General features: G+C 53.4%; 6 protein-coding genes across 6 annotated transcripts; 3 read left to right on the forward strand and 3 right to left on the reverse strand.

The window, feature by feature from the left end:
* Positions 1 to 919: 919 nt before the first annotated feature.
* Positions 920 to 1,792, forward strand: PG986_007429 (uncharacterized protein; the record flags this gene model as incomplete). Its single annotated transcript, XM_066843651.1, has 1 exon — positions 920 to 1,792. The coding sequence occupies one exon, from the start codon at positions 920 to 922 to the stop codon at positions 1,790 to 1,792; it is 873 nt and encodes a 290-aa protein (XP_066699763.1).
* A 670-nt stretch (positions 1,793 to 2,462) lies between these two features.
* PG986_007430 (uncharacterized protein) lies at positions 2,463 to 3,902 on the forward strand (the record flags this gene model as incomplete). Its single annotated transcript, XM_066843652.1, has 7 exons — positions 2,463 to 2,528; positions 2,642 to 2,777; positions 2,896 to 3,021; positions 3,073 to 3,267; positions 3,322 to 3,462; positions 3,528 to 3,784; positions 3,837 to 3,902. 7 exons carry the CDS (start codon positions 2,463 to 2,465, stop codon positions 3,900 to 3,902), a joined length of 987 nt encoding a protein of 328 aa, XP_066699764.1.
* An 8,918-nt stretch (positions 3,903 to 12,820) lies between these two features.
* Positions 12,821 to 14,588, forward strand: PG986_007431 (uncharacterized protein; the record flags this gene model as incomplete). The annotated part of the gene is made up of 2 exons (XM_066843653.1): positions 12,821 to 13,353; positions 13,409 to 14,588. The coding sequence occupies 2 exons, from the start codon at positions 12,821 to 12,823 to the stop codon at positions 14,586 to 14,588; spliced, it is 1,713 nt and encodes a 570-aa protein (XP_066699765.1).
* Positions 14,589 to 17,168: 2,580 nt separating this feature from the next.
* PG986_007432 (uncharacterized protein) lies at positions 17,169 to 17,609 on the reverse strand (the record flags this gene model as incomplete). The annotated part of the gene is made up of 1 exon (XM_066843654.1): positions 17,169 to 17,609. One exon carries the CDS (start codon positions 17,607 to 17,609, stop codon positions 17,169 to 17,171), a length of 441 nt encoding a protein of 146 aa, XP_066699766.1.
* A 2,041-nt stretch (positions 17,610 to 19,650) lies between these two features.
* PG986_007433 (uncharacterized protein) lies at positions 19,651 to 21,120 on the reverse strand (the record flags this gene model as incomplete). The annotated part of the gene is made up of 2 exons (XM_066843655.1): positions 19,651 to 20,471; positions 20,604 to 21,120. 2 exons carry the CDS (start codon positions 21,118 to 21,120, stop codon positions 19,651 to 19,653), a joined length of 1,338 nt encoding a protein of 445 aa, XP_066699767.1.
* A 763-nt stretch (positions 21,121 to 21,883) lies between these two features.
* Positions 21,884 to 23,456, reverse strand: PG986_007434 (uncharacterized protein; the record flags this gene model as incomplete). The annotated part of the gene is made up of 2 exons (XM_066843656.1): positions 21,884 to 21,914; positions 21,967 to 23,456. The coding sequence occupies 2 exons, from the start codon at positions 23,454 to 23,456 to the stop codon at positions 21,884 to 21,886; spliced, it is 1,521 nt and encodes a 506-aa protein (XP_066699768.1).
* Positions 23,457 to 23,607: the final 151 nt, after the last annotated feature.

Consider the following 23,607-nt stretch of genomic DNA (forward strand, 5'->3'; position numbering starts at 1 on the left):
ACTGGCATTGGCCAAACAGACTCATGCCGGGTTCCGCTAGAGACATCACAGTCTACCAGGCGGCATTTGCCTTCTCGCAGATTTCGTTTCAGGACCTGTTTGTTGGTTCAGTGAATTTGGTCAGATTGTGCAGGACTTCTATATTCTTGATGAGCTAGATGCAGTGAACGAACCTTCAAAAAAAAGGCGGACTGAATTCATCTTGTGTTTCGGGGCGGGTTGTCAGGAAGCTTCAAGGCCTTGGATACACACGTGCTGATCGAGTGCTGCACTAATTGCGGGGTGTAGTGAGGTTGCCTGTTCAACCTTCCTTTAACCCGGGCAGCTGTTTTCATTTACACATCTCTTCCCAGGATCGCCATCACGCCATCCTCTGGAGGTCCGCTGGAGAGAGGGAGGAAAGCCTGACCTCATCGCCCGAAGACAACCTTGTAATGCCTGTCGCATTCGCTTTTATCAGCAGGCTTTGCATGCCATGCGCTAGACGAGCATGGGCACCCAGGGGCATATATCAGACCATCCAATCGCAAGCTGTCGCAAAGCGCCACGGGAGCCATTTCTCGACGCGCCGAAGCTTCCCGGCCCTGTTTGTTCGAGGCGGTACGTCGAATGGGCTCGTCATCCAGCGAGATGACCTGCCACTGGAAGACCAATGGCATCATGTCTTGCCGTTGGCGATGGGATCTCCCGACCCATACGGCAGGCAACTGGACAGGATGGGTAAGTACGACTGCCTACCAAAGTCGAATTCATGTATTGTGTTTACATGAATGTGAGCTCGCTTACTGACCGCCTATGCCGAATAGGAAGCGGTATATCCTCAACCTCAAAGCTATGTGTTATTTCCTCGTCAGAGCGGCCAGATGCAGACGTGGATTTCACCTTCGTCCAAATAGGGGTGAAGGATGGCACCCTCGACATGGCGGGCAACTGCGGTAACATGTCTTCGGCCGTCGGGCCGCGTGCATGGGATCTCGGGCTCGTGCATGGTTCCGCCTCGAAGACGACTGTCTCGTCGTGCGGTCAACCCTGCGAGGAGGCCCTTGTCCGCATCTTCAACACCAACACATCCAAGATTATGCATTCCCGCTTCAGAGTTGCCGGAACCCCCTCCAAGTACTGCCAGGAAGGTGATTATACGATCGATGGCGTGCCCGGCACTCAATCCAGGATCACCCTGGGTTTCTTAAACCCCGCCGGGGCGAAGACGGGGCTGGCATTGCCTACCGGCAATCCGATAAATGTCTTGATGCTCCGCGATGGAAGTCAGATCGAGGCGTCTTTGGTTGATGTGTCCAACCCGGGGGTGTTTATCAGGGCCTCGGACTTGGACTTGAACATTGACGGTCGCAAAGGAGCGCCATCCCCGGGTTGTTTTACCCCTTCTTACGTCGAGGGAAATGAGACGCTGAAGGCCCGACTTGAGCTCATACGGCAGGCTGGGGCGGAGAGGGTGGGCCTCGACCCGGCAGTAGAGAGTGTCCTGAAGATCGTGACGCTACTTCCTGCTTCGGGCAAGGAAGACATCGATATCCGATGCCTGGCACTGTCAATGGGCCAAGCTCATAAGGCTGTTCCGCTGACACTTGCTCTTTGCCTGGGGGCTGCAGCAAAGATGCCGGGGACTATTCCTGCTCAGCTTGCCCGGCATCGTGAGAAGGGCTCCACGCTATGCATAGGGCACCCTAGCGGCAAGGTTGAAATTGGCACTACCTTTAGCGAAGGACACATAGTATCGGCTGAACTTCACCGTACGGCAAGGTATCTGATGGAAGGCATTGTGTACTACTAGGGTTTGGGGCGAAGAACCTGTTGGGCACTGTCGTTTTGCAGAATGAAGTTAGGTAGTCGGCACTTATTCGCTTCACCCAGGAAATATGAGTACAGGTTATCCAGAGCAGACACTTCACTCAGTATCCCCCCCCATGTGCAAGAACGTGTTTGCGGTCACCGGGCAAGCAGACTGTTGCTCCAAAGTGAAGTGGTGCGTTGGACGTCTGGGATTCGCAGATGACGATCACATTAGGGTCTACAATTGAATTGATGCAGCTAAGTAGTGATCACAAGTACGTTCAATGCTACCAGCCTCGGCTTTTGAGGCTCAAACCACGAACGAATTGACAAGACGAACCTACCTATAGGAACCAAGGTTGGGAAGTAGGTAGCCCGCGCCTCGCTCATGCTTACATCCATTAAAGATTACTACTTACTTGCACCTCGGATAAACCCCGGAGGATAAAAAAACCAAACTGAACGTGGGGCAAAACAAGACGTCACAGCCCAAATTCACTGCCCCACCAACGACCGACTTTTGAAGCCTCGATATCGACTCTGGACTGGAATTGCCCGCCATCAAGCCAAATCGCGAGGACACCTGAGAGCGCCACATATCTCACACTACAGCAGACTGCTGCCCGAAGAAACGTCTCTAGTAAACGAAATCTGCTGAAAACGTCGCAAAGATGTCGACCACAGTGGATAAGATCAAGGAGATCGAGTCCGAGATGGCTCGGACTCAGAAGAACAAGGTACGGACATGAAATCCCCTTTTCCGTAGAGGCGGGCACATCGATCACCTTCCGTGACTTGTGCCAGCCTGTCTTTCATTGGGGGAGGACTGTGTGGTTAACGTGCGTCGCAGGCGACTTCGTTCCATTTGGGTCAACTGAAGGCCAAGCTGGCCAAGCTCAAGCGTGAACTGCTGACCCCTTCGTCGAGCGGTGGTGGTGGTGGAGGAGCTGGTTTCGATGTCGCAAGAACAGGCGTGGCCAGTATTGGTATGTGGTGAACCATTGTCTGTCTGCAGTTCTTTGCCGGACGAGGCCAAGCACTTGCTACCGCCGAACGTCGAGAACCCTTCTCTCTGGGCTCATCTAACACCTCTCGAACCTCCAGGCTTTATCGGATTTCCTTCCGTGGGAAAGAGTACTCTCATGTCGCGTCTGACTGGCCAGCACTCGGAAGCTGCTGCGTACGAGTTCACAACCCTTACGTCAGTGCCTGGTCAGGTCACGTACAACGGTAGGTCCTCCGTAAGTGCCCCCAAGTATCATTACTAATTACATTCAATAGGGGCACCCCTTCAAATGATCGATTTGCCTGGTATTATTGAGGGTGCCAAGGATGGCCGTGGTCGTGGACGACAAGTTATTGCTGTGGCAAAGACGTGTCATCTGATTTTCATTGTCCTCGACGTGAACAAGCCCCTGACAGACAAGAGAGTCATTGAAACAGAGTTGGAGGGGTTCGGTATCAGGATCAACAAGCGTAAGATGGCCCTTACTATGGCTTAATATGTGCATGGCTACTGACCCTAACCAGAACCGCCTAACATCACCTTCAAGAAGAAGGACAAGGGAGGCCTGAACATCACGAGCACAGTGCCTCTTACCCATATTGACCACGATGAGATCAAGGCCGTCATGAACGAATACCGCATCAACTCGGCTGATATTGCTATCCGTACGTCCTTCTTGTCGAATCCATCACTAGATTGGCTTGTCTCAGCGTTACTGACATGTTTCCAGGGTGCGACGCTACAATTGATGACTTGATCGACGTCCTTGAGGCAAGAAGTCGTAGTTACATTCCAGTCATCTATGTTCTGAACAAGATCGATGCTATCAGCATCGAAGAGCTCGACTTGCTCTACCGTATTCCTAACGCAGTGCCGATTAGCTCGGAGCATGGTTGGAATGTTGATGTGGGTTGCTCTGGATTTGTCCTATATCGAAAGTTCGGGCTTTTGCTAATCATCGTCACTACAGGAACTTTTGGAGGCCATGTAAGCCGGCCTATGAGATTTGTAACGTTGAGAGGTACTGATCGTTATACAGGTGGGACAAGCTGCAGCTCAGGCGCGTTTATACAAAGCCGAAGGGCAAAATGCCCGACTATTCTGAACCCGTCGTGTTGCGTTCCACACGATGCACAGGTACGTATCTCGCAGTTGCGCTTTGAACCGAAACGTGTTACGGAACGCGGAGGCTGTGACTGTCTGCCTTTGAGACTCAATGGTGTGTTTGCTGACTCACTTGTGACACAGTCGAGGACTTCTGCAACGCTATTCATCGAAGTTTGGTTGAGAACTTCAAGACGGCAATCGTGTATGGCAAATCTGTCAAGCACCAGCCCCAACGAGGTAGGTCGTGTACCCTGGTGCAGTCCCCTACCTCCGTCTATCGGAAGGTGGCCATGGCCAGCACTTCTCAGCGGCCGCCAGTTTGCTCGAGGTGGATCGTAGCACCGTTCGGCAAGCTTGAGACTCGTTGCTGGAATTGGAGTAGCGATGCTGATTATCTTTGTTATAGTGGGCCTATCTCACGAATTAGCAGACGAAGACATAGGTAACGTTTCAACCATCCCGCTCCCCCTTCCACCGGAAGCTGAACCCTGGCCGGCGTGCGCTAACCCTTCTCGACAGTGACAATTGTCAAGCGATGATTGAGCTATATCTCTGCCTAGAGAAGCTGGTATTGGCTGCTTCATCTGTCTCTACAGCCGGCAAGTTCATTACATGCGGCGCCAAGTTTGCGCATCACGAGGGAATACACGTCATTGTGACTTATTCAGGTGGCTATCTTTTACAAGAAGGGCCATTACCCAAGTCGGACCTGCGGGCCACTGCATTACAGAGGCTTGTTGATCGGTTCGGTGCCGAAAATGGACTGGATCATATGTATGTGTTGAGAGCACTCTGGAGAAATTCTGGCCTCCAGGACACGGGTTTGGGCATCGGGTGCTTTACTCGAAAGGGGTTACGGTCGGCCAAGTCGAGAGACCAGGACAATTGGTAGGGCTGCCGCATCTAGGGGAATCTGTGTCAAGGCCAGCCCTGTCGAACTACACGGCGAAAAAGAAAAGCCCAGGGAAAAGTTCTATATTCAGATCCATATTCATCCAGTCGATTCTGATATCAGATTTTTTTTCCTTTCTCATTCCTTCTTGTTTGCTTGTTCGTTCCTCCTGCTGGTGCGGGGATACCCGTTTTCGCCTGGATGCCCAAAGGACCGAAACCCCACTCGCTCGCCAAAGCGTTATTGTGTGTGTCTGATGTACATGCAATCCTCTGGCTTGACTTGTACGGTACGGTAGGGTGCGGTGCCGGTCGGGATGCAGTCCAGACTTGCGCCACACCTATGGGGTTCCTCCCCAAAAGGCACCTGCTGGCTGCTGCACTCCCAAGGAAAGCCGCCTCACCTTGACCTGCATAACCGAAAGGCCTCTTTGGATGCGGCCAAAGCATGGAGAGCGGATCAGCAAATGTAGGGCAACGCAAGGCACGGGGCCAAAAAAAAGTAAGGCACGTGAAGTCTTTGGTTTGATGGATCAAATCGATCCACTGGGTCCATGCCTTGCAGCTGTTTCCCTCGTCAAAGGCCCCAAAGAAAACCTTGCTTTTCCCAGCTCCAGCACTTCGGCGCGTACCGGGCGGGCTTCAGTGGATGGATAGTTCCTTTGCTTGCTCACCGGCCTTCTAGCCAGCCCGCCAGCGCCAGCCCAGACAAAGCCAGATTGTGAAAAGCCGTGTATGTACCTAACTAACCAACTAACTAACGGGGATGAACCGCGGTTAGTCGTTTGTTCGTCCCGCTCATCAGCGTGCAGGCTTTTCGCCTTCGCCCAGATGCAATACTGCGGCAAGTACATGTATCCAACGCCGCCGCCCTCGAGGATTGTGCATGTGTATTGGGGAGAAGGGCCAGAAGCCTGTTACCAATCTCGAGAAATGGATCGCTCGACCGGGCGCTCAGCTATCCGTATACGTAAGTTGAAAGTGTACTTCTTCGCACGCCATGCCAGTACACGGACGCATACTCCATATTGTAGTTGCATATGTAAGTATACACGTGTGCATTGGCAAATGTATACTAGTAAACGGTATCAATTGATGATATCTAGGTACATACATACTTACATGGCTACTGTATGTAGGTAGTTTGTATGGCTGCGGGTTCCAGACTTTAAATGAGTCGGTGGGTATAGCATTTCGAAAGAATGACTCTTCGCATGGTGGTATAGTACATGATATAGTACTCCGCAGTGTGTTGGAGGATGTCCATGTCTCACCCTGGAGTTTCTTATTTCGTTCTTTTTTGATTTGTCTTTCCACCTTTTTCTGCCGCCCCTAGCAGCCCAGGCTGCTAGGCACCGCCTAGCCGGACCCCGATTAAATTTAAACAAATGCCCGACAGTTTGTTTCGCCCTGTTCTGTTCAACGGTCTCGCGGTGTACGTGTAGGCAGGAAGGGCCCTTGGAATTAGTGCCTAACGTTGACGATTCACAAGACATGCCTAACCGCCCAGGCCCACCGTCCAATCCTGTCAGCAACCCGGCGGTACGTTTTTGGGTCTTTCTTATTTCTCCTCTTCGTCTGTTTTCCCCCCTCTCTCCTCCTGCCCCCGGCAAAGGGGGAAAACCAAGAGAAAGAGGTACAGGGAGTGTATTCTTTCTTTTTGACCCGGTGGGAAGATTTCTGACGAGGAAGAAGAAACCCCCCAAACCCACCAGGTTGCCGAAAAGATACAATGATAGCCAGATTGAGAATACGTACCTACGAGTATGATTAAAAACACGCCACGCCACGCCGCGACATGGGGGAGGGCCAGGCATGAGATGTGTAATTGATTGCTATGCGCAGAATGCTGCCAGCGCCCTCCCTCCCAATCGCCTGCCTGACAATCAAAAGATAATCGCACGGCCTTGTTCTTGGTCGTGGTAACGTCATCTAAATCAGCAGCAGCTGTGCTGTAGGCAAAGATGGCGAGGTAGTGTTGCAATATGCGGCAAGGCAGGGCACGAGCAAGCATTCGCAGTTGAAGACTCGCAGTCAGTCCCCGTCCCCTTCTTCATGCGCCATCCATCCATCAATCCATCCATCCATGCCATGGGGAGGGGAGGGACCCCTGGCTGCCCACGGCTGCGCTGCAATGGGGTGGGGGATGTCAAGAAAGAAGGATGGATGGATGGATGAATTCGGACGGGCTCGTTATTAGCTCCAGAGCTTTAATTGAGCACAGACGCTTGCTGGTACATGGGAGAATGGATGACAAGGAGCGGCTGGAGGGGGCCTGCTGTTGACCCGTCCGCACCGGATTCCGCTACAACATGGATGATCCCTCCCCTGTTAGGGCGGTCCCTGGTGGCTCTCTTGGGGTCCCTTGTTGCTGAACTTCACAAGGCGCTCAGCCGGAAACAAACGAGTCAACCTATATAGCACAGTGGTGGCCCAAAAAGACAGATTGAGAAGAGAGAGAGGGAGAGGGAGGGGGGCAAAAGAACGAAAAACGGGCGTGGCAGAGTGGGAACCGCACATCAACTGTATCGTGAAAGTCGCCCTGGTCCGAATCTTGGGTTATCTTCGTCATTTCTGTAACGGCGTTGCACCATCTGATATTGTGCCTGACGGGATTTCCAACTGGTGAGCATGGTGACATTCGGCAGCACTCCCGTGGGTCCTACAAGAAAGCAGACCGAGCTTCTCAAGCCAGGCAGCTAAAGTAGCTATGTGCAGTAATTGCACCCCTCTAGCTCGTGGAAGCTTGTCGTGTACTGTGTGTGTGCACAATAAAGCCCATGCTATCGTTCAATCGTCGGCTAGGAATCGACAAGCCCTTCCCGCACTCGATGGGGGCGGCCCAAGGACCACTGCTAACCTGCCTGTCCGGCAACGCAAGCTGACGGGAGCTTGCATGTTCCGGCCGTCCCCCCCCCTTTGATAGCGTTCTGGGCATGCTGAATATCTCCGAGGCGCATCCGAAACGAAAAAGATTTGCCGACCTAGCAAAGAGAGCGTATCCATCGGCAGACACAGACAGCAGCAGCAGCAGGCGTAGCATGGCATGGCAGGCATGGGAAGGGGCGCCTGTCGCGCCTATTGCTACTGCGTGTGCGGTCGAACCCGGCCGATCGACATCAGCTACGCCCAGCCTAGTTGGTGTCGACCGCATCAGTGATATAACGGCAACCGCAGGTGCGTCGAGTGTCTCCCTTAATGAGTCCCCGGTCAAGAAGCTACAGCAACCATGCATAGACAACTTACTCTGGTACCAATCGCAATTTCCAGGGCCCTGCCTGAGTCGTGTGTGCATCGATATGGCATTGATAGTCCGGAACCCTGGCAAGCTGGCCAACAGGAAACGAGCCGGCGACACGGCATGGGCGTGCTCGGGCCTCATTGCCTTTTTGGTTCCAATGACTTGTTGGTTAGTATCCGTATCGGCACTCGGGACATCGATGGCCAATGACAAATCCGAATTGAATGCATGATATAGTGTCGGCCGCCATGTGCCCATGGGGGTCTCTTTGTGTTGGCCTGTTTTTCTGGTACTACTTACTGTGTTCTGACCCTGACCCTCGTGTGGATGCGAACCAAGAAGGCCTCTCTGCGCTGCCTCGGCCTCTGGATGCGACAATCACCGAGACATGGAGAGCAGCTCGAGAGAGCGACTGGTGAGAAAGCAACTAGACCAAGCCAGGGCACCAGGGTATTGTTGGTGCCATTGATCCTGTCTGCCAGGTTCTGCGGTCTGCATAATCGGGCAACGATCTGAAATCATCTGACTCTGCAACATCGCGGTTGGGTATGAGTAGAAATAGAAATAGCGAGCTGGGCTGCTTGGGCCTGGGAGAGGGGGCCCTGGCATTGCCGGCCTGGGTATACATGGATAATTTCCAATACCGAATATTGGTTCATTCAAATTGAGGTTCGATGTGCAATCTTGGGTTGCGTCGTCGTACGCGAATGAGTCCGTGGGGCTTGGAGTACGATACTCCAATATTATACATAATCACTCTATACGTGAGCTTTACCCTGGTCGGTCTGTATAAGAAAGACGGATCTCCATTGATTGCCGCGTCTATGCCTTGTAGTTCAGGTGTCCAGATGGCTTTAGGTCAATGAGAAAGCCGACGAGGAAACAGAGCTGGCTGGCAGCCCGGGCCAGAAGCCTGGCATGGGCCAGTGCGGGAGATGTGCGGAGGAGCTGCGAGAAGAAGCACAAGCCGAACGATGCTCCTGCCACCCCCAGGTCATGCCCTGCCATGCCATGCTCTTATTCTAATACGCATATGTGAGTGAGTGAGTGTGTGTACGTGTGTACGTGTGTACGTGTAAGGACCATCCATAAAAGCCAGGGCCAGGTTGACGGTAAGTGTGTGTGTGTGTGGATGTACGTATCAATGTATGTACATAGGCAAGGCATGTACATGCCAGGTACGTCCATCATGTACATACATGATCCCGCGTGGCACACATGACCGGGGTGATGCTCAGAAAGCGTAAGCCATCGTGTATCTTAGACCGAATGGGTATTTCGATTTCGGCCCAGTTCATCGCAATGGCTTGGTCAGCAAGGGAAAGAAAGAAGTAAAAGATGAAGGATCAGCTGGGCGGGTTCCTGGATCTGTTCTGGCAGCAGTGAATGGACCAGTGCAATTCAAGCCACCCTGTAGTGCAAGTCAAGTAGTCGAGTGACTTGCTGGGCCCCTCCAATAGAGGACCGGAGTGGCCCAGGTGCAGGAGGCAGGCCTGGGGCTGGGGCGTGGTGAAGAGCCGTAAGAAATTCTTGCTTGTTCAAGTGAGCGTGACACGAGTCCAAGTGGATGTGTTGCTCGACTATTTGGTTCGATGAGGGGCTCAATCAGCGTCGTCGTGACTTTTGAGGTTTTTTGTATCGTCGAGCTCTTTCCAATAGAAACATCGGGTTGGCATGTCCAGAAGTTGGAATGGAAATGAGCAAGGGTGTGCGACCTGGGCTATCCCTGCTAGTTAGCCGTCACCAGATTCCCACCAGAGCCAAAGCGGAACAGGGGCTTTTGGATGGGGTCGTCGGTCGGTGCATGTGGGCAGTGGGCAGCGGGCAAGGCAAGGCAGGGTAGACATGCAGTCACTCAGCGATTTGTAAGATACCTCAAGTATGGATGGATATTAGGTACATGACCTATAAGTAGGTAGGTAGAGCATGTATGTACGTAGGGAGCAGGGAGGCGGGAGGAGTAGCAATCAATTGATTGATCGATTGGATTGATTGATCAATGGGTGGACGGATGCAGGGCTGGATGGGATGGCAAGAGTGGAAAGAAGGAAAGGAATGGATTATTGCCTGCATGATCCAACTCCCACCCCTGGGAATTAATAGAGAGAGAGTGTGAGTGAGTGAGTGAGTGAGTGAGTGAGTGAGTGAGTGAGTGAGTGAGTGAGTGAGTGAGTGAGTGATGAGAGAGCTGGAGGAAAGAATTACGAAAAAAAAGAAAAAAAAGAAAAGGAAAAGATTGGGTGTGCATCGCATCGCATGGCATCGCATCGCATCGCACATTGCATGGCCTACAACATCATTTCTCATCATGGCGGTAGTAGAAGTCAGAGCCCGGGGGACAGTGGTAGGCTCGGGTGCAAGTGCTGTGCATTCCGGGGTGTGGTACCCTATAAGCAATAGAGTCGACAAGTCGGGGTTGTCATTTGCTGCAAGATGGACCTGCAGCCATCAGCATCAGCACCAGATATCTCGACGAGTCGACTCGAGTCTGTGCAAGGCAAGCCCTGGCCCGGGTTGTGTGGGTGGGAAATGTCGAGTCCAATGAACAAACAATTCTCCGCCGCGAAATGAGCGTCGAGCGTCTTCTTCCTTGACGGGCATCAGTCCCACCGATCCACATGATATCATTCATTTCAGTCCGCTTGTGGGCGGCTTATCGGCCTTCCGCTGCACTCTTTCTTTTGGGCGAGGTGCAAAGAACGACAGGTCGATCGATTGGCTATCGCGTGCTCTCTCTCTCTCTCTCTCTTTCTCGGGATAGGTTCAAAGTCGTCGGAGACGTAGGTAAGGATGTATGTACAGACAGACAAGTACTCCGTAGTGTGTGTGTGCCATGCTCGCTACAACATCCCGTTCATCGCCGAGGCAGCTGTCCATTTGGATCCAACCCTCTTGCTCTGGACCTGGTTAGGTTACTTTTAGGGAAGACTGGGATGGTGGATTAGGCAGTGTGGTTCTCGCAAAACTGCTACCCATCTCCATCCATTGTTGCACACACCTCTCTACCGTCTGCCCTCGGCCCTGCGCCTTCTGCCCTCTGCCCTCTTCTGACACTTTTCCTTCAGATTATCGAACCCCTCTCCCCCCGGTCTATCATGTCCCGCTCTGGTGAGATCAGTCCTCCTCGGCATGCGCCTGTCTGTCGCTTCTTCGACTGCTTGTCCCTCCTTCAAACGAGCAGCGCTCCGTCACCGGTCGATGATACATCAGTGCTTGAACCCCAGACCACATAATGTATCCAGGGATCAAGGAAGCTGTGTGTGCCTCTTGGGTAGGTAGGGAGGCATGTATTGAACGGGTCAGCAGCAGCAAATGCTGGCCGTCCAAACACTGGGAAACATTGGCCTCACCGGAGCCTACTGAAGTAACTGGTCATTTCTGACAACCAGTAGTTAAGTATGTTCCGAGTTTGAAGTTGATTCGCATATACTGCACGATGAGTTTACTGTGGATCTGCTATAGGGCTCAGGACTCTGGTAGGGTTCACTAAGGCAGACAGGTATTCCTCCCAGGTATCGTATGCATGTGTGTCTATGCTCTCTGTTCATCGACCGGGTTGGACTCGGTAACAAGTCACTCTGCGGTCCCGTCTCGACCTGGCCTCGACATGCCGAGTCGTCAGGTGTGGCTTTCGCGGCCACTCGCTTACCCTCTCTCGCCCACTGACTTTTCTGCCCAGCCCCCTGTCTGCCCTGTCTGTTCCTGTTTGGTCTCATACGTTCCTATTCTGGCTGGAGATAGGTACAACTTGGTTACTGTTCGAGTATGGCCGTCTTCTCTCCGGCTCTGCCAAGAGGGTTGCATCCCCCCCCTCTCTCACACGCCCACCCACACACACATACACACACTTTCTCTCTTCGCGCAAGAGCTAGCCACTTTGACCCATCCGTTAAACCCCCAGCAAGCAAGTGGCCCCCCCGGTCAACGGGTCTCGTACTTGTGCTGCCACCTTGATGCTTCCCACAACCCCCCCCTACATCTCTATCCTATCCTTGAGTGTTAATGGGCCATCCTCGTCTCAACCCTCAGCAAGACGGGTTCCAGTTGGTGTGCATACATACATAGAGCAAACATACATACGTACATGTACCTATCTTCCTCCACATCGTCCACCTCTTGTCGTGCGTCTGATACTACGACGAACCATCAGAAGGCTTGGGCATATCAGAGTGCATGGCGGCGTCTACCTCCTGCAGCAGATCTCCTTTGCCGACTGGTATCTTCACGTCTCGGTATTATCTGGCATGGCAAGTTGGTTTGCTACATCATGCACCTAATCGCCCAGTCGCTCGACACTGATCTGCTTTTGCATTGAACGAAGCGGAACTCTTCCCTCCCCGGAAGCGAGAGCTTGAGAGTACCACCATTCATTCGAGCCCTCCAAGTTAGCCCTACTATTGCTACCGCTACTACCACCACATCATCTGCCATTAAAGACTGCTACGGGACACCCTCCTTCCCGAGTTTCTCTAGAGAGACTTGCCGACCAGAGACCCCTACCGCTGCAGCCTCTAACCACATACGAAGTGCTGCCAGCCTAGTACTTGAACACTGCATATCCCCCTCCGGAAACCAATTGGTTGTCTGGTATGCATGTCACTTCCCGCCTGCGAAGCCGTCTACGGAGCTGTAACCCCATTTCTAAACCCACCTCTGGCATCCGGCCTCGATATAATCGCCTCAACGACGTGTGAGCCGGCGCGGCTTGTCTCCCACAAACCTGTCGTCTTCGAGACTTGGACAGAAAAAGCCTCTGCCACGGGGGTTCCTACGGGATGCACAACATGATAGGCTCGACTGGCATGGACCAGGACAGTCTGATATCCCATGACAGCACCTACCCAAACAGCCACTGGGTTGACGTCAATGCATACAATCAGATGTCGATGCCGGAATACAGCAACAACTTCTACTTGGCGCCAGTCGCCAGCCATGGCCTGCCCTCCGAGTCCATTGGGGGCGGTCATATGCCACCACCACCCATGCCGTCGCAGCTCCACCAGTCACCAATCCACCATCAGCAGCAGCTGCAGTTCCCCAGTCAACAGCACCCCCAGCCTATCCTGCAAGCCCAGAAGGTGAACTGGCCGAGTCTTCACACGAACCCGGGACAGAGCTATTCCGCACCGCCGGTGGCCATTCCCGCCCAGTCCACGGTGCCAATCCGGCAAACTCCCAAGCAGCTTCCGTCTATAACCACCTCGCAGCCTCGGAAAACCCTCTCCGACGATGACAGGAGACGGATGTGCCAATACGCCGCAGACAACCCCAAAAGTAAACAGACCGAGATCGGGGCCAAGTTTGGTGTGGAAAGGAGGTGAGACCGATTGTGCCAACTAGTAAAGAACTGAGCGACTCTAACGCCAATATAGCACCGTGTCCAAGGTCCTGCGCAACAAGGACAGATGGCTGTCCCAGGAAGACCGCAGTGGCTCTCCTGTGAAGCGAATCAAGGGAAAGAACGTGGATGTGGAGCGCACCTTCGTGAACTGGATGAGGAACCAGATCAAGAAAGGGGTCCTGCTCTCCGATGAAGACATGCTGACCAAGGCACGTACGTTCCACGCAACCACTGGCAGCTCAGAGAATCCTGCCAAGATCATCACACAGTCCTGGCTTGACAAGATCAAGAGGAAGCACAACATCGGACCAGGTTCCATGATCCGCAGAGCATCCGAGACGGCGATTCCAGATAACACCCGGCTTTCGAGGGATTCCCCGACCTTGTCGATAGCGCCCACCTCCGGAGGGGTAAGTCCTGAGTCGCCCGCAGACCAGAGCTCGCCGACTGTATCGGCAACCGAGGAGAACGATACGCCATCCAACTTTACAGATTTCGAAACGAGCGGTTATAAATACCCCCACTCTCAAAGCACGACATCTCTGTCGAGCGCGGTCACCGATCCGTCGAGCTCTGCATTTTCAGGAAGTGCTTTCAGTCCGGCTTCACAATTCACATTCTCGCCGAATCCAGACTCTGGCTTGTTCGACCAAGCTCGACCTTCTCCGGGGAGCTCCCACCTCCAGCGACCAAGGAGTCAGACTTTGGGCACCCTGGATCTAGATTTCGACCAGGTACAGTCTTCAGAGCCGCCGACGCCGCGATACAGCCTGTCTGCTACCGCTCCTCCTTCAGCCGTAGAATCACCAGCCCACGAGATAGCAGCACCAACCTTCGGCATGGATTCTGCAATCTCGCCCAAGACGTTGCACCGAAGCAGAAGTAACTCCAGCCTGGGCATGAGATCTGCTGGAGGGATCATCTCTTCTCCGGCATCCCCGTCTCAGGATGATGCTCGTCGTGCGGCCGGGACTCTGTTGAATTGGATGCAAAACACGCAGTCTGGCTTCGTCAACAATGATGACCTCTGCCTCGTCCTTCGTCTTACAGAGAAACTAGGCATGCAGCAGCAGATACAGGGGGCAAAGGGAACTCCATCCTCCACCCCTCTTGGGGGACTGTCGAGGATTCCAGAAGGTGACAATGAGGTCACACCCGTCCCTGTCCGCTTAACAGAGGACATCAAACACGAAGCGACAATGACCGGGTAGAGATCAAACCTGGCTCTGTCTTGTCACGTTCGCGACGGCCTTGTTCGACGCCAATCTTATCAGTTTCGAACACGAGCCGTGTTTTTTCGTCCCAGTATTTTATCCAGTCCCTTTTCTCTTTTTGTCTACATGATGGTCACATTTGCCCCTATAGAGGGCACTTTTGACCATGGATCTTTGCTTCCTCGAAGTTCATTCAGAAACATTCTTCCCCGCAAGGGGCCAACATTACAGGGCTACACGACTCGAGAGTCTCACGACGCCAATTCGGACGGACGTACGTACACAGTAGTACGAGATCCAATCCCCAGCAGCTTATATACCTCACACGTTTGCAAAGCCACCTACACTATACCCATCGCTCACGCGTTTTCTGCCGATCCCTCGCAAACGATCGATCGAGCCATACCGTAATCGAAAGAGAGACAACCCGAAAAAAAAAGGAATCCTTCATCATCACCACCCCCCCTATACTGTATGAAATGGCCCAGGCCATACGAACAACCAGCAACTTCATTCCTATACTCATTCGCCCTACATTTTAAGACTTGTCCAGCTCACGCAATTTGTGGACCCCCAAAAAGCTCTTGCTTCCTGTTCGTACATTTGCCTCTCAGTCGAACATTCGACATTGATTTTATCATTTCCTACTGCTATTGCTGTTGCATTGAGGAGGGCGGAAAACCCCGACAGATCACGTAATCGGCCAAGGAGGAGTAGACGGGAAGAGCGGCACACGATATCAGGAGCGGGAAACGGGCGGATAGGAACAAGAGGAGCCGTATCAGGGTTTCGGGATTTCGGGATTTCGCGCTATTTCTATTCGGAATTGTTCTTCCACCGATTGTTTGTTATTGCCTTTTTCTAGTTTCCTCTAGCAAGGGGAAGCCATCTTGCATCACTTGTTTACCTGTCGGCCCAATGATCTGTGCACAGACCTTGTATTTTCGTTTCGTCTTCTTCTTCCTCCTTTTTTTTTCCTTCTTCGTGTTTCTTTTCACATCTCCTTGGCAGGATGGGCAAGGAAGGAAGGACAGGACAGGACGGGATAGGGGGAAAGGGGGAATATAGCTATCACGGCCAGCCCAGAGCATACCTAAGATGTAGTCAGCCAACGGATCCGGTACCAATCAGACATGACAGCATATACGATGAAACGGCATCAACAATAGTCTATAACCGGTGGCCCCCTGAAGCAAGGGATGTCTATAAGAGAGCTGTGACGCCACCTACGTTTCGTCTACACTTTTCGTCATATAACCAGCTTCTGCAGCCCTGACAGCGGGGAAGCTAACCAGCCGTCTTGATCTGGCCCAGGCCAGGCAGTAAGTATCTTCCGTACACCGGTTTATTTCGAGACTCAACACCACGTGCGTTTCGTTCTTTATTACAATCACGCATCTGATAGATTTCTCTCATCAATGCTGTCGGCGGAAACTAAGAACCGAAGCAAGGTTGCCTCAATACTGTTATCATTATAAAAGCTGCATATATTTACTTTCTTGCAGTTTTCATGACTTTCCATCATTGGTCAGAACTCGTTGCACCGTGTATAAGCCATGAGTATCTCTGCAAACCGTGTTTACCTAGACGGGAACTTTCTCCCTGATGCAGGGTATATGCCAAGTGATGTGTCGTGGGAGGAAGGAACCGGCAGGGACAGGGCAAGGAGAAGAGGAAGAAGAAGAAAACCAAGGCAGGATAGGATAGAAACGGAAAGGGCCATGCACACTCAGACACACGCACGCTCTCACACACGTCTACGTAGTCATGTAAGCAAGCAGTAGAGAAAGATAAGTAAGTACTAATGCCGAGAAAATTTGCAGCCAGGAGGATATGGTTGGGGGAGAGCAAAGGGTGAATTGAAACACGATGACGAAACCACACCGAACACATGAACAGCGCAGACGAAGTTCCTTCCCAAAATGAACCGAAACCACAAGTCGCACGTTGGTAATATCGCTTCGAGAGATCGCGAGGCGACAGTCACAGTTGGGTATCAATGGAGAGAACGAAACCAGGAGGGAAGGCAGGGCAATTCGACCCGCTAACAAACAAGAAGCAGCAGCAGCAGCAGCAGGCAGCAGGCAGGCAGGCAAGTAAGCAGCCCTCCCCAAAAGGCTGCCCTAAGCGATGAAGAGCATACCGGAACCATACTTGTTAACCAACGACATCATCAACACCCAACCCGCCCACGCGCGCCATGGGCTGCAGACCCCCCGCGAGGAGTGAGGAGGAGGGGGGCACATTTCTATCTAGCGCGCAGGAGATCACAGACCACAGACCAACCAGGCTGTCCCGGGGGACACAGGCGAGCAGCGCGGCTCTTCGCAATGTAATACCGTGCCACTCACACCTAACAAGCCTCCCACCCTCCTTCTCGACCACCCCGTTCCCCCAAAGGCAACAGATCTGCGTGCACGCGGGCGTATATACATACTAAATCGTATCTTATAGACTATGGAGGGATTGGTGGCCATGCTCTTGCGGTCGCCATGGCAAGCCCCTCCCAGGGAACGACAAAATAGAAAGAAAAAGCCTATGTATTAATGGTGATGGGATATAATCGAACGCTTTGGCTCAACTAAGTCGCTCCTCCCAGAGGTCAATCACGCCCCTCTCGGCCAATTCGGGCATAAGGCGAACGAGGATTAGCTCGAGCGCACCGTACATGAGGTGCTTGTTGCAGTAGGCATCCGAGAATACATCCAGGATCCCCGTTTCAATCTCGGATAAGATCCTGTCGTCGTCCTTGTGGCCCTGCAGCGGCGTTACTTCAGGCCCTAAGCTATCGACGCCGACACCCACTGTTACCGATGGTGGCCTTTCTTTGCTTATAACAGAAGCACTCGTAGCAGCAACACCACCACCCGTTTCGCCGGCTTTTGCGAAGGCATTGCCAGCGCCAGGAGCCGCGGTTGTTCTCTTGACGGGGTCACGGCTATTAGCAGCCGACGTTACATTGCCCGCCCTGGAGCTGCCCGGTTGAGCAAGCCAGGCATGGTCAGATGCCTCCAGCATGGCCGCTGAAGACAGAGGGCCCGTCTTAGTTGAGCTACTATTACTCCTGCCCAGAGTAGCGCTCTTGCTTTTAGATTCACTGCTGTTGGCGACCGGCGTCATTGGCGGTCCGGTCCGCAGATGAGGAGCGGTCACACTGGTCTTGTCAACGGCACCGCTAGTCACCTTGTTTCCAGTGTTATCAGTGCTGCTTGGTCGTGGTGATGGAGAAGAGGAGCTTGCCCTGAAGGGGGGACGAGGATCCAAAGTACAGCCTGCCCACCATCTTCGGCATAACCGCCCAAACCGCACTAGCGCACCGGCGACGCAGGGCCGCCAGCTCCTCGTCGGATGAGGGTGCAACAAGACCAGGGGTTCCCGGAGCATTGTTGGGGAACACGGCTGCGCGAATCGTGCGCAATAGTGGGGGCAATCGAGCAGGGTCTAGGAGTTGAGATTGAATGGAGTGCCAAAGTAATCTGCAGAACAGGAGTGTTAGCCAGGGAGACCTCGGTTTGTTCAAAATCCACAGTGCCACAATATACAACGGTGTTAACATGTGTTGCTGTGTAAGGCCAAGGATACGGGAGGCGGCCCTCTTTGTCAGAAGGGCCAAAGAGAAGACGAGGGGGCTAGGTTGCACCGCATCGTTAGAGAGGGGGCAGGCCAACGGGATCAATAACGACCATGAATGCACACATTTCAGATGAAAGATGATGCAGATTACTCCTGCATAGGGGGTCGCACCGGCATGGAGTCCGGCCAACTGCAGTCGGGCTCGATAATGTGTGCCTGTGGAGGCGACGGAATGTATAATGGGACAGACTAACGAGCCTTTCCACGATGTCTCAATCGCAAAATGGGATCATGTGCGGGGAGATAACCACAGAGAGCTTTTGGCATGGCTTCATCAAAGCTCGAACAGACTAGGGGGGGTTACGGCTGAGACAATTGCAGCGTCCATCACTACATGGGGCTTTGTGGTGTGCGTGTAGAATAGGCCTTGTTGGCCGTACATGGCCACAGTCAAGATAGAGGACTTCTCCCACCAAGGCAAATCATAAGCGGGTGTAAGCTTAGTAGCAGGTACTCGGTGAAGGGAAACCAAAGCGCACCAGAGCCAGATTCCCATCAGCTCGACAATAGGAATGGTACCATGGAGTTGGGTCAAGCCACTCGGTGACCTTCTTTCGTGTTCTGTCATTAATGACAGAAAGCCTAACAGGCAGGCAGACCAGGAAGATCGGGCTTCGTTAGGTAGCCAAGGGAGAGGGAGAGGGTCCATATGGTCTGATGTTTCATAGCCGTCCTGATCAAGTCGACGAAGAGGCGCTGCAAAACGGACTTAGTGGACGATCCCTTGCCGGGGTACGGAATAAAGCTTCCAGTATGTAGCTCAAACGAGGAAGCGGGAGCCATGTATTGGTGTCTGGCCGGCGGCATGCTGTGGGGCCTTGAGAGGAGGAGTGAGATGGTAAATTACATGGCAGCATAGGGTCGTACTGGTACGTTGTATCGAGAGATTCGACCTAGCGATGCTGACAATGGAATCGACCGGGGGTTGCACTGGACCCTTGCAGATATAGACGTCGGCGCGTAAATAAGGCTTGCGGGTGGTCAGGGCTGCTTGCCCGGGCCAGTCCCGCGCCGTTTATCAAGCAATCGGACGCCGACTTTCCAATGTCAACCGATCATTGGCTGTGAAAGAGGGGCTTGAGGATGGTTGGACAGTCCCGTTTCTCGCGGGCCAGATGGAGGACTAGTTGAGCCGTGCAAAGGGTATGGGCGGGTTTGACAGCCTCCGTCTGGGAGTGTTGCATAACATACCGTTGGCTCGCTCTCGCTTGAGTAGGCACTATGTTAACCAGCGTCGTCGGCCGTACTTGATTTGCCGCACGAATATAGTGTCGGGTAAACATGCCTGCTCTCGACACTCGTGAGAAGGGAGGCTTCTGAACGCCGAGTGGAAAAGGCCAAGTCCCGTGACTTGTCGTGTATACGGAGTGATGAAATAATATAGCTCCATGGAGGGCAGGGGGGAGAGAAAGACCTTGCCTACCTGTCAATGAATCCATCGTGGCCTGCGACCTGTCCAGGGCCCCTCATAGCTCCCCCATTGTAGCAATGACAAGGTTGCCCCGAGCCAAGGCATGCGGGTGCCCATTTCAAGGAGATTAGCGAGACATGGCCATAAGCTGAACTGTACGATAGGCACTTTGACTGATGTTTGGACGAAGTGGTGGTCTGCGAGTGAATCATATTGTTTCTGACCACCGGCACTGTTCTTCGATCCAAGCGTACGGGCAGCGATAGGCGGCGGCCGTGGAGGTAACGAACGGGATTGGACCATTGTCGTGATGAAAGCACGCATCAAGCTTACAGCGAGGAATCCCCATTGAATCAGAGACCAGAATGCGCTGCTGATAGACAAACCCCAAGGCTGTTTCGAACCCAGGCCCCTAGTAGTGCCATCCATCCGATTATTTCCTGTGGTGCCATCGCTCCTTTTGGACCCTGCTGTGTCCGATGATCTCCCTTTATCGGCCAAGCGCGTCACGATGATTAGGATTTCCCACAACATCCATGGTTCCGAGAGTTTGTTGACGAATAGGTTGCCTATCATGAGCTCCGAAAATATCTGCCCGACGAGTGAGGTTAGACACTCGTTTTCCAGGTCTTCAGTAGGGAGAAGCAACGCTAGCAGGCCTTGAACTAGCAGCTGGCGGTATGCAACCTCGTTGGCAGCCTGGCTCTGAAGGCTTCCTGGATCACCTCGCTTGGGAACCGGAGACAGAGCCGGTAGCGGACATAGCGCATGATAGATCTCGCGATGGTCGGTCTCAATGGGGGACCGGGCCACCGAGGACCTGGCAGTTCGATATGCTATGCAGTATGAATTAGTCCTTGTGCATCACCAGTGGATGCTGGATCGACCAGGATAAAGGAGAGATAGGGTCATGACGAAGCATGACGAGAATGTGGGCCATTATATTAGGGGTATTATCATATACGAACCTCGAACATGGGCGTCAAGCAGTTCGGGCAACTCATCAAGAAGCAGGCTCGCCAGATCCACCTCCCGTAGTCGCTGTTCTAGGCTCCTGGTGCAATGCGCAATGATCTGTACGATTTCGGCAACGAACGTTTCGTCTGGCGTGATCTTGGTATACCACGCCTGCACGTAGTCCCTTATGATGATAGAGATGAAAGCATACAGCTGCAAATCCACGTCGTTTCGACTGGTCAGGGGCGGCAGCAAGTCCTCGATAGGCGCTGGGGTGCTTCTGCCCCTGTCGGCCGCATTCTGCGGGCACAGGATGCGGCGAATCAAAGCTATTGTTGCTTTGTCCGAAAGGAAGTCTGTCGGCACCGGCCGCGCACTGCGTAGATTGGAAGGTGGCGGTGGCCTTGGGGAGGATATTCGAGCCGGCGTACTCGGCCGACTAGCTGCCAGGAGCGTTGGCTCGATGGTGGCATTTACAGGCGTTGACACAGCACTGTTCTGTATTAATCGGGGCGTGGTCGAGGCCATTGCCAGCCAGGCTGGAGTCGGTCTGATAACGGCCAGCTACCGGCAGATCATGGCAAAGCTGCGACCTGGTGTTCCTTGCAGAGAGTCGTTATGGCTGCTGCGGGTTCGAATGCTTCAAGATGGTAGCGCCGTGGAACAAACCGCAATGTTGACATAGCGCTGCAGCTTCGGGTCCGATTGGAGTTGAACAAATGTGGCGGTTGTTTGCGACGCCCCCAGAAGGGATGGATGGATGGATGGATGAGTGAATGATGCGAGGCCAAATGCACGTCACTCACTGCCCGCCGCGCTTAAGGGCTTATGGGCCCAAGGGCCTCGATTAGCCCCGTGCTTTTATCGCTAAAGACGGGCCACGGCTTCAGCGGCCGTGCCACCGTGCCACCCCGAAAGTGAAAGTGCCACACGGGAAGGCCACCTCGGTGTCGAACCACTGGAACGCTGCGAACGGCGGGCACGTGCACAAATCTTCAATACCTATTTATGTATTTACCAAACCTCGGGAGCAATACAAAGGTGAGATAGACACATCCATAGTAGCGCTGGGAGTAAAATGTAGGACGAGAGGTAGGCATACTTGCTGGGCCAAGCCTCAAAACACGTTTGCAGAGAGCTTATCCATGGTATCTAGTTGTAATTGTACACAGACCTTGCGGCGATACAGTGACTGCAGGCCCCGAACCGAGCCCCCTTTCTAAATGGTAACCTATACACCCTTCCAGCTACTCCGATTGATTCATACATCCTCTTGTGTCCCATAATGGAACTATTCTGAGGTCTTGTGGGTAGCCTCGTATCTGCAAGAAGAGGTTAGTGCGAAGAACATGATGGATTAGGACGGCCACATACCTCTTTCCTCGGAAGGCCCATACGCCCCAGTTGCCACAAGTGACGTCTTGGGGGTCGAGGTCATTCAAGTCCCAGCGTTGGCTGCTGAACGTGTTCCTTCCCGGCTCCATGAGCAAATCATACTCGCCGCTGCATGCTTTATTGACCCATTCGATATCTCTCTCCATGTCGTACTGCGTGTAGCCCGTGGCAATGATAGGAGCCTTCGTCTCCAGCAGCAGAGGAATAGTCTCACTCCACTCGTGCGAGCTGGCTGGGTGACCAAGTCCCGGATGGAAGAGCACGAAACAATCAAAGTAGGGATCATAAGGGGCGAAGAGACCCGTCTTATGTATGGTGTGGTAGTAGTCCACGATCGTGGAGATCTTCATGGACGGCCAAACACGATCCTCGACAAGAGCGCCAAAAGGATTGGATGGTGTGCGCGGAGGCAGGGGGAACTCGTCATCGCGGTTCGCCATACTCTCGGGTCCTATGAAGACCAGGTGAAACTTGCCCCGTGGGAAAAGATGGGCAAGCTGAACCCACACATTCCTGGGCAGCGATGACTCAGCCCGTGCTCCGAGTATGAAGATTCTGACTGGTGGTGCCTCTGGACGCAGTCCTCGGATGCCTTCGCCTCCACCTGTTTTGGGCGGGTGCAAAGTATACCGCAGCGCGCTCAGACTTTTCAAGCCTTCGGGCGTCAGACGTCCACCTTTCCGGACGTGGTAGGGACTCAGCTCGTGAAGGACGCTTCCGATCGTCATGGGGTACGTGAGTAGCCTGGTGACTTGGCGCATGCTCCGGTCATTGTTAATGGCCTCAAATTGTCTGGTGTACAGGAAAGTGTCCCAATTGGTCATGTTGATGGCTGCTTCCTCCATCTGTGGTCCCGCGTACTCGAACTCAGGGAAGAATCTCCCCGAGCGCAGGTCGTGATCGTCCTCGTTGATCTGGCGCAGGGTGTCACATATTTGCAGGTGATTCTCGTAATCCTCGGCCCAGTGGTTCTCACTACAATAAACCGGAATACCGCAGTCAGGGCATTCGAAGTCCACATGTGCTGGAGCCTGGTTGCCCATAGACGTAGGGGCCTGTGCTGCGGCATCGGGATTGGCGGGCAGCCGAGTCGGCCGGTGGTCTGGATGAGGACATAGGGCATGCTGCCTCATGAACGCGGCTCGGCGGCGGATTTCGGGTATGGGCGACTGAGTGTACGAGTGGAAAAGGTCATCAGGCCGTAGAACAAGAGGACTCGAAGCTTCGGCCGAATTCGTAGCTGCCCCAGACTGCACAGCCGCACTTTCGTCGCTTTTCTTCTGACCGAAGAAGGAAATGGAGCGGACATTCCCATTGCTCCTTGTACCGATTCGCCTCGAAGCAGTCGATCGGCGTGCCAATGGCAGGCTCGAGAACGGCCTCAAGTGTATAGCGGCGGTTGCTGTTGCTGTTGCTGCTCGTGGGGTCCTTAAGCACCTCCGGCAGGTGCCGGAAGCGGCCGAACGCATTATCGGTTCCATTGGGCAACTTCTTGTCGGGATTAGAGAGAGTATGGGCTTCTCCAGGGTGCCCTCACAGCTAGCGCATGGTTTGATATCAAGCTCAGCAGCACTTCAGAGTTGAGTCGACCAACTGTAGCGACATGCGCCGGCCTCTACT

Source organism: Apiospora aurea, assembly GCF_038362705.1.
Source record: "Apiospora aurea strain CBS 24483 chromosome Unknown utg000005l_segment0_segment0, whole genome shotgun sequence".
Lineage (NCBI taxonomy): Eukaryota > Fungi > Ascomycota > Sordariomycetes > Amphisphaeriales > Apiosporaceae > Apiospora > Apiospora aurea.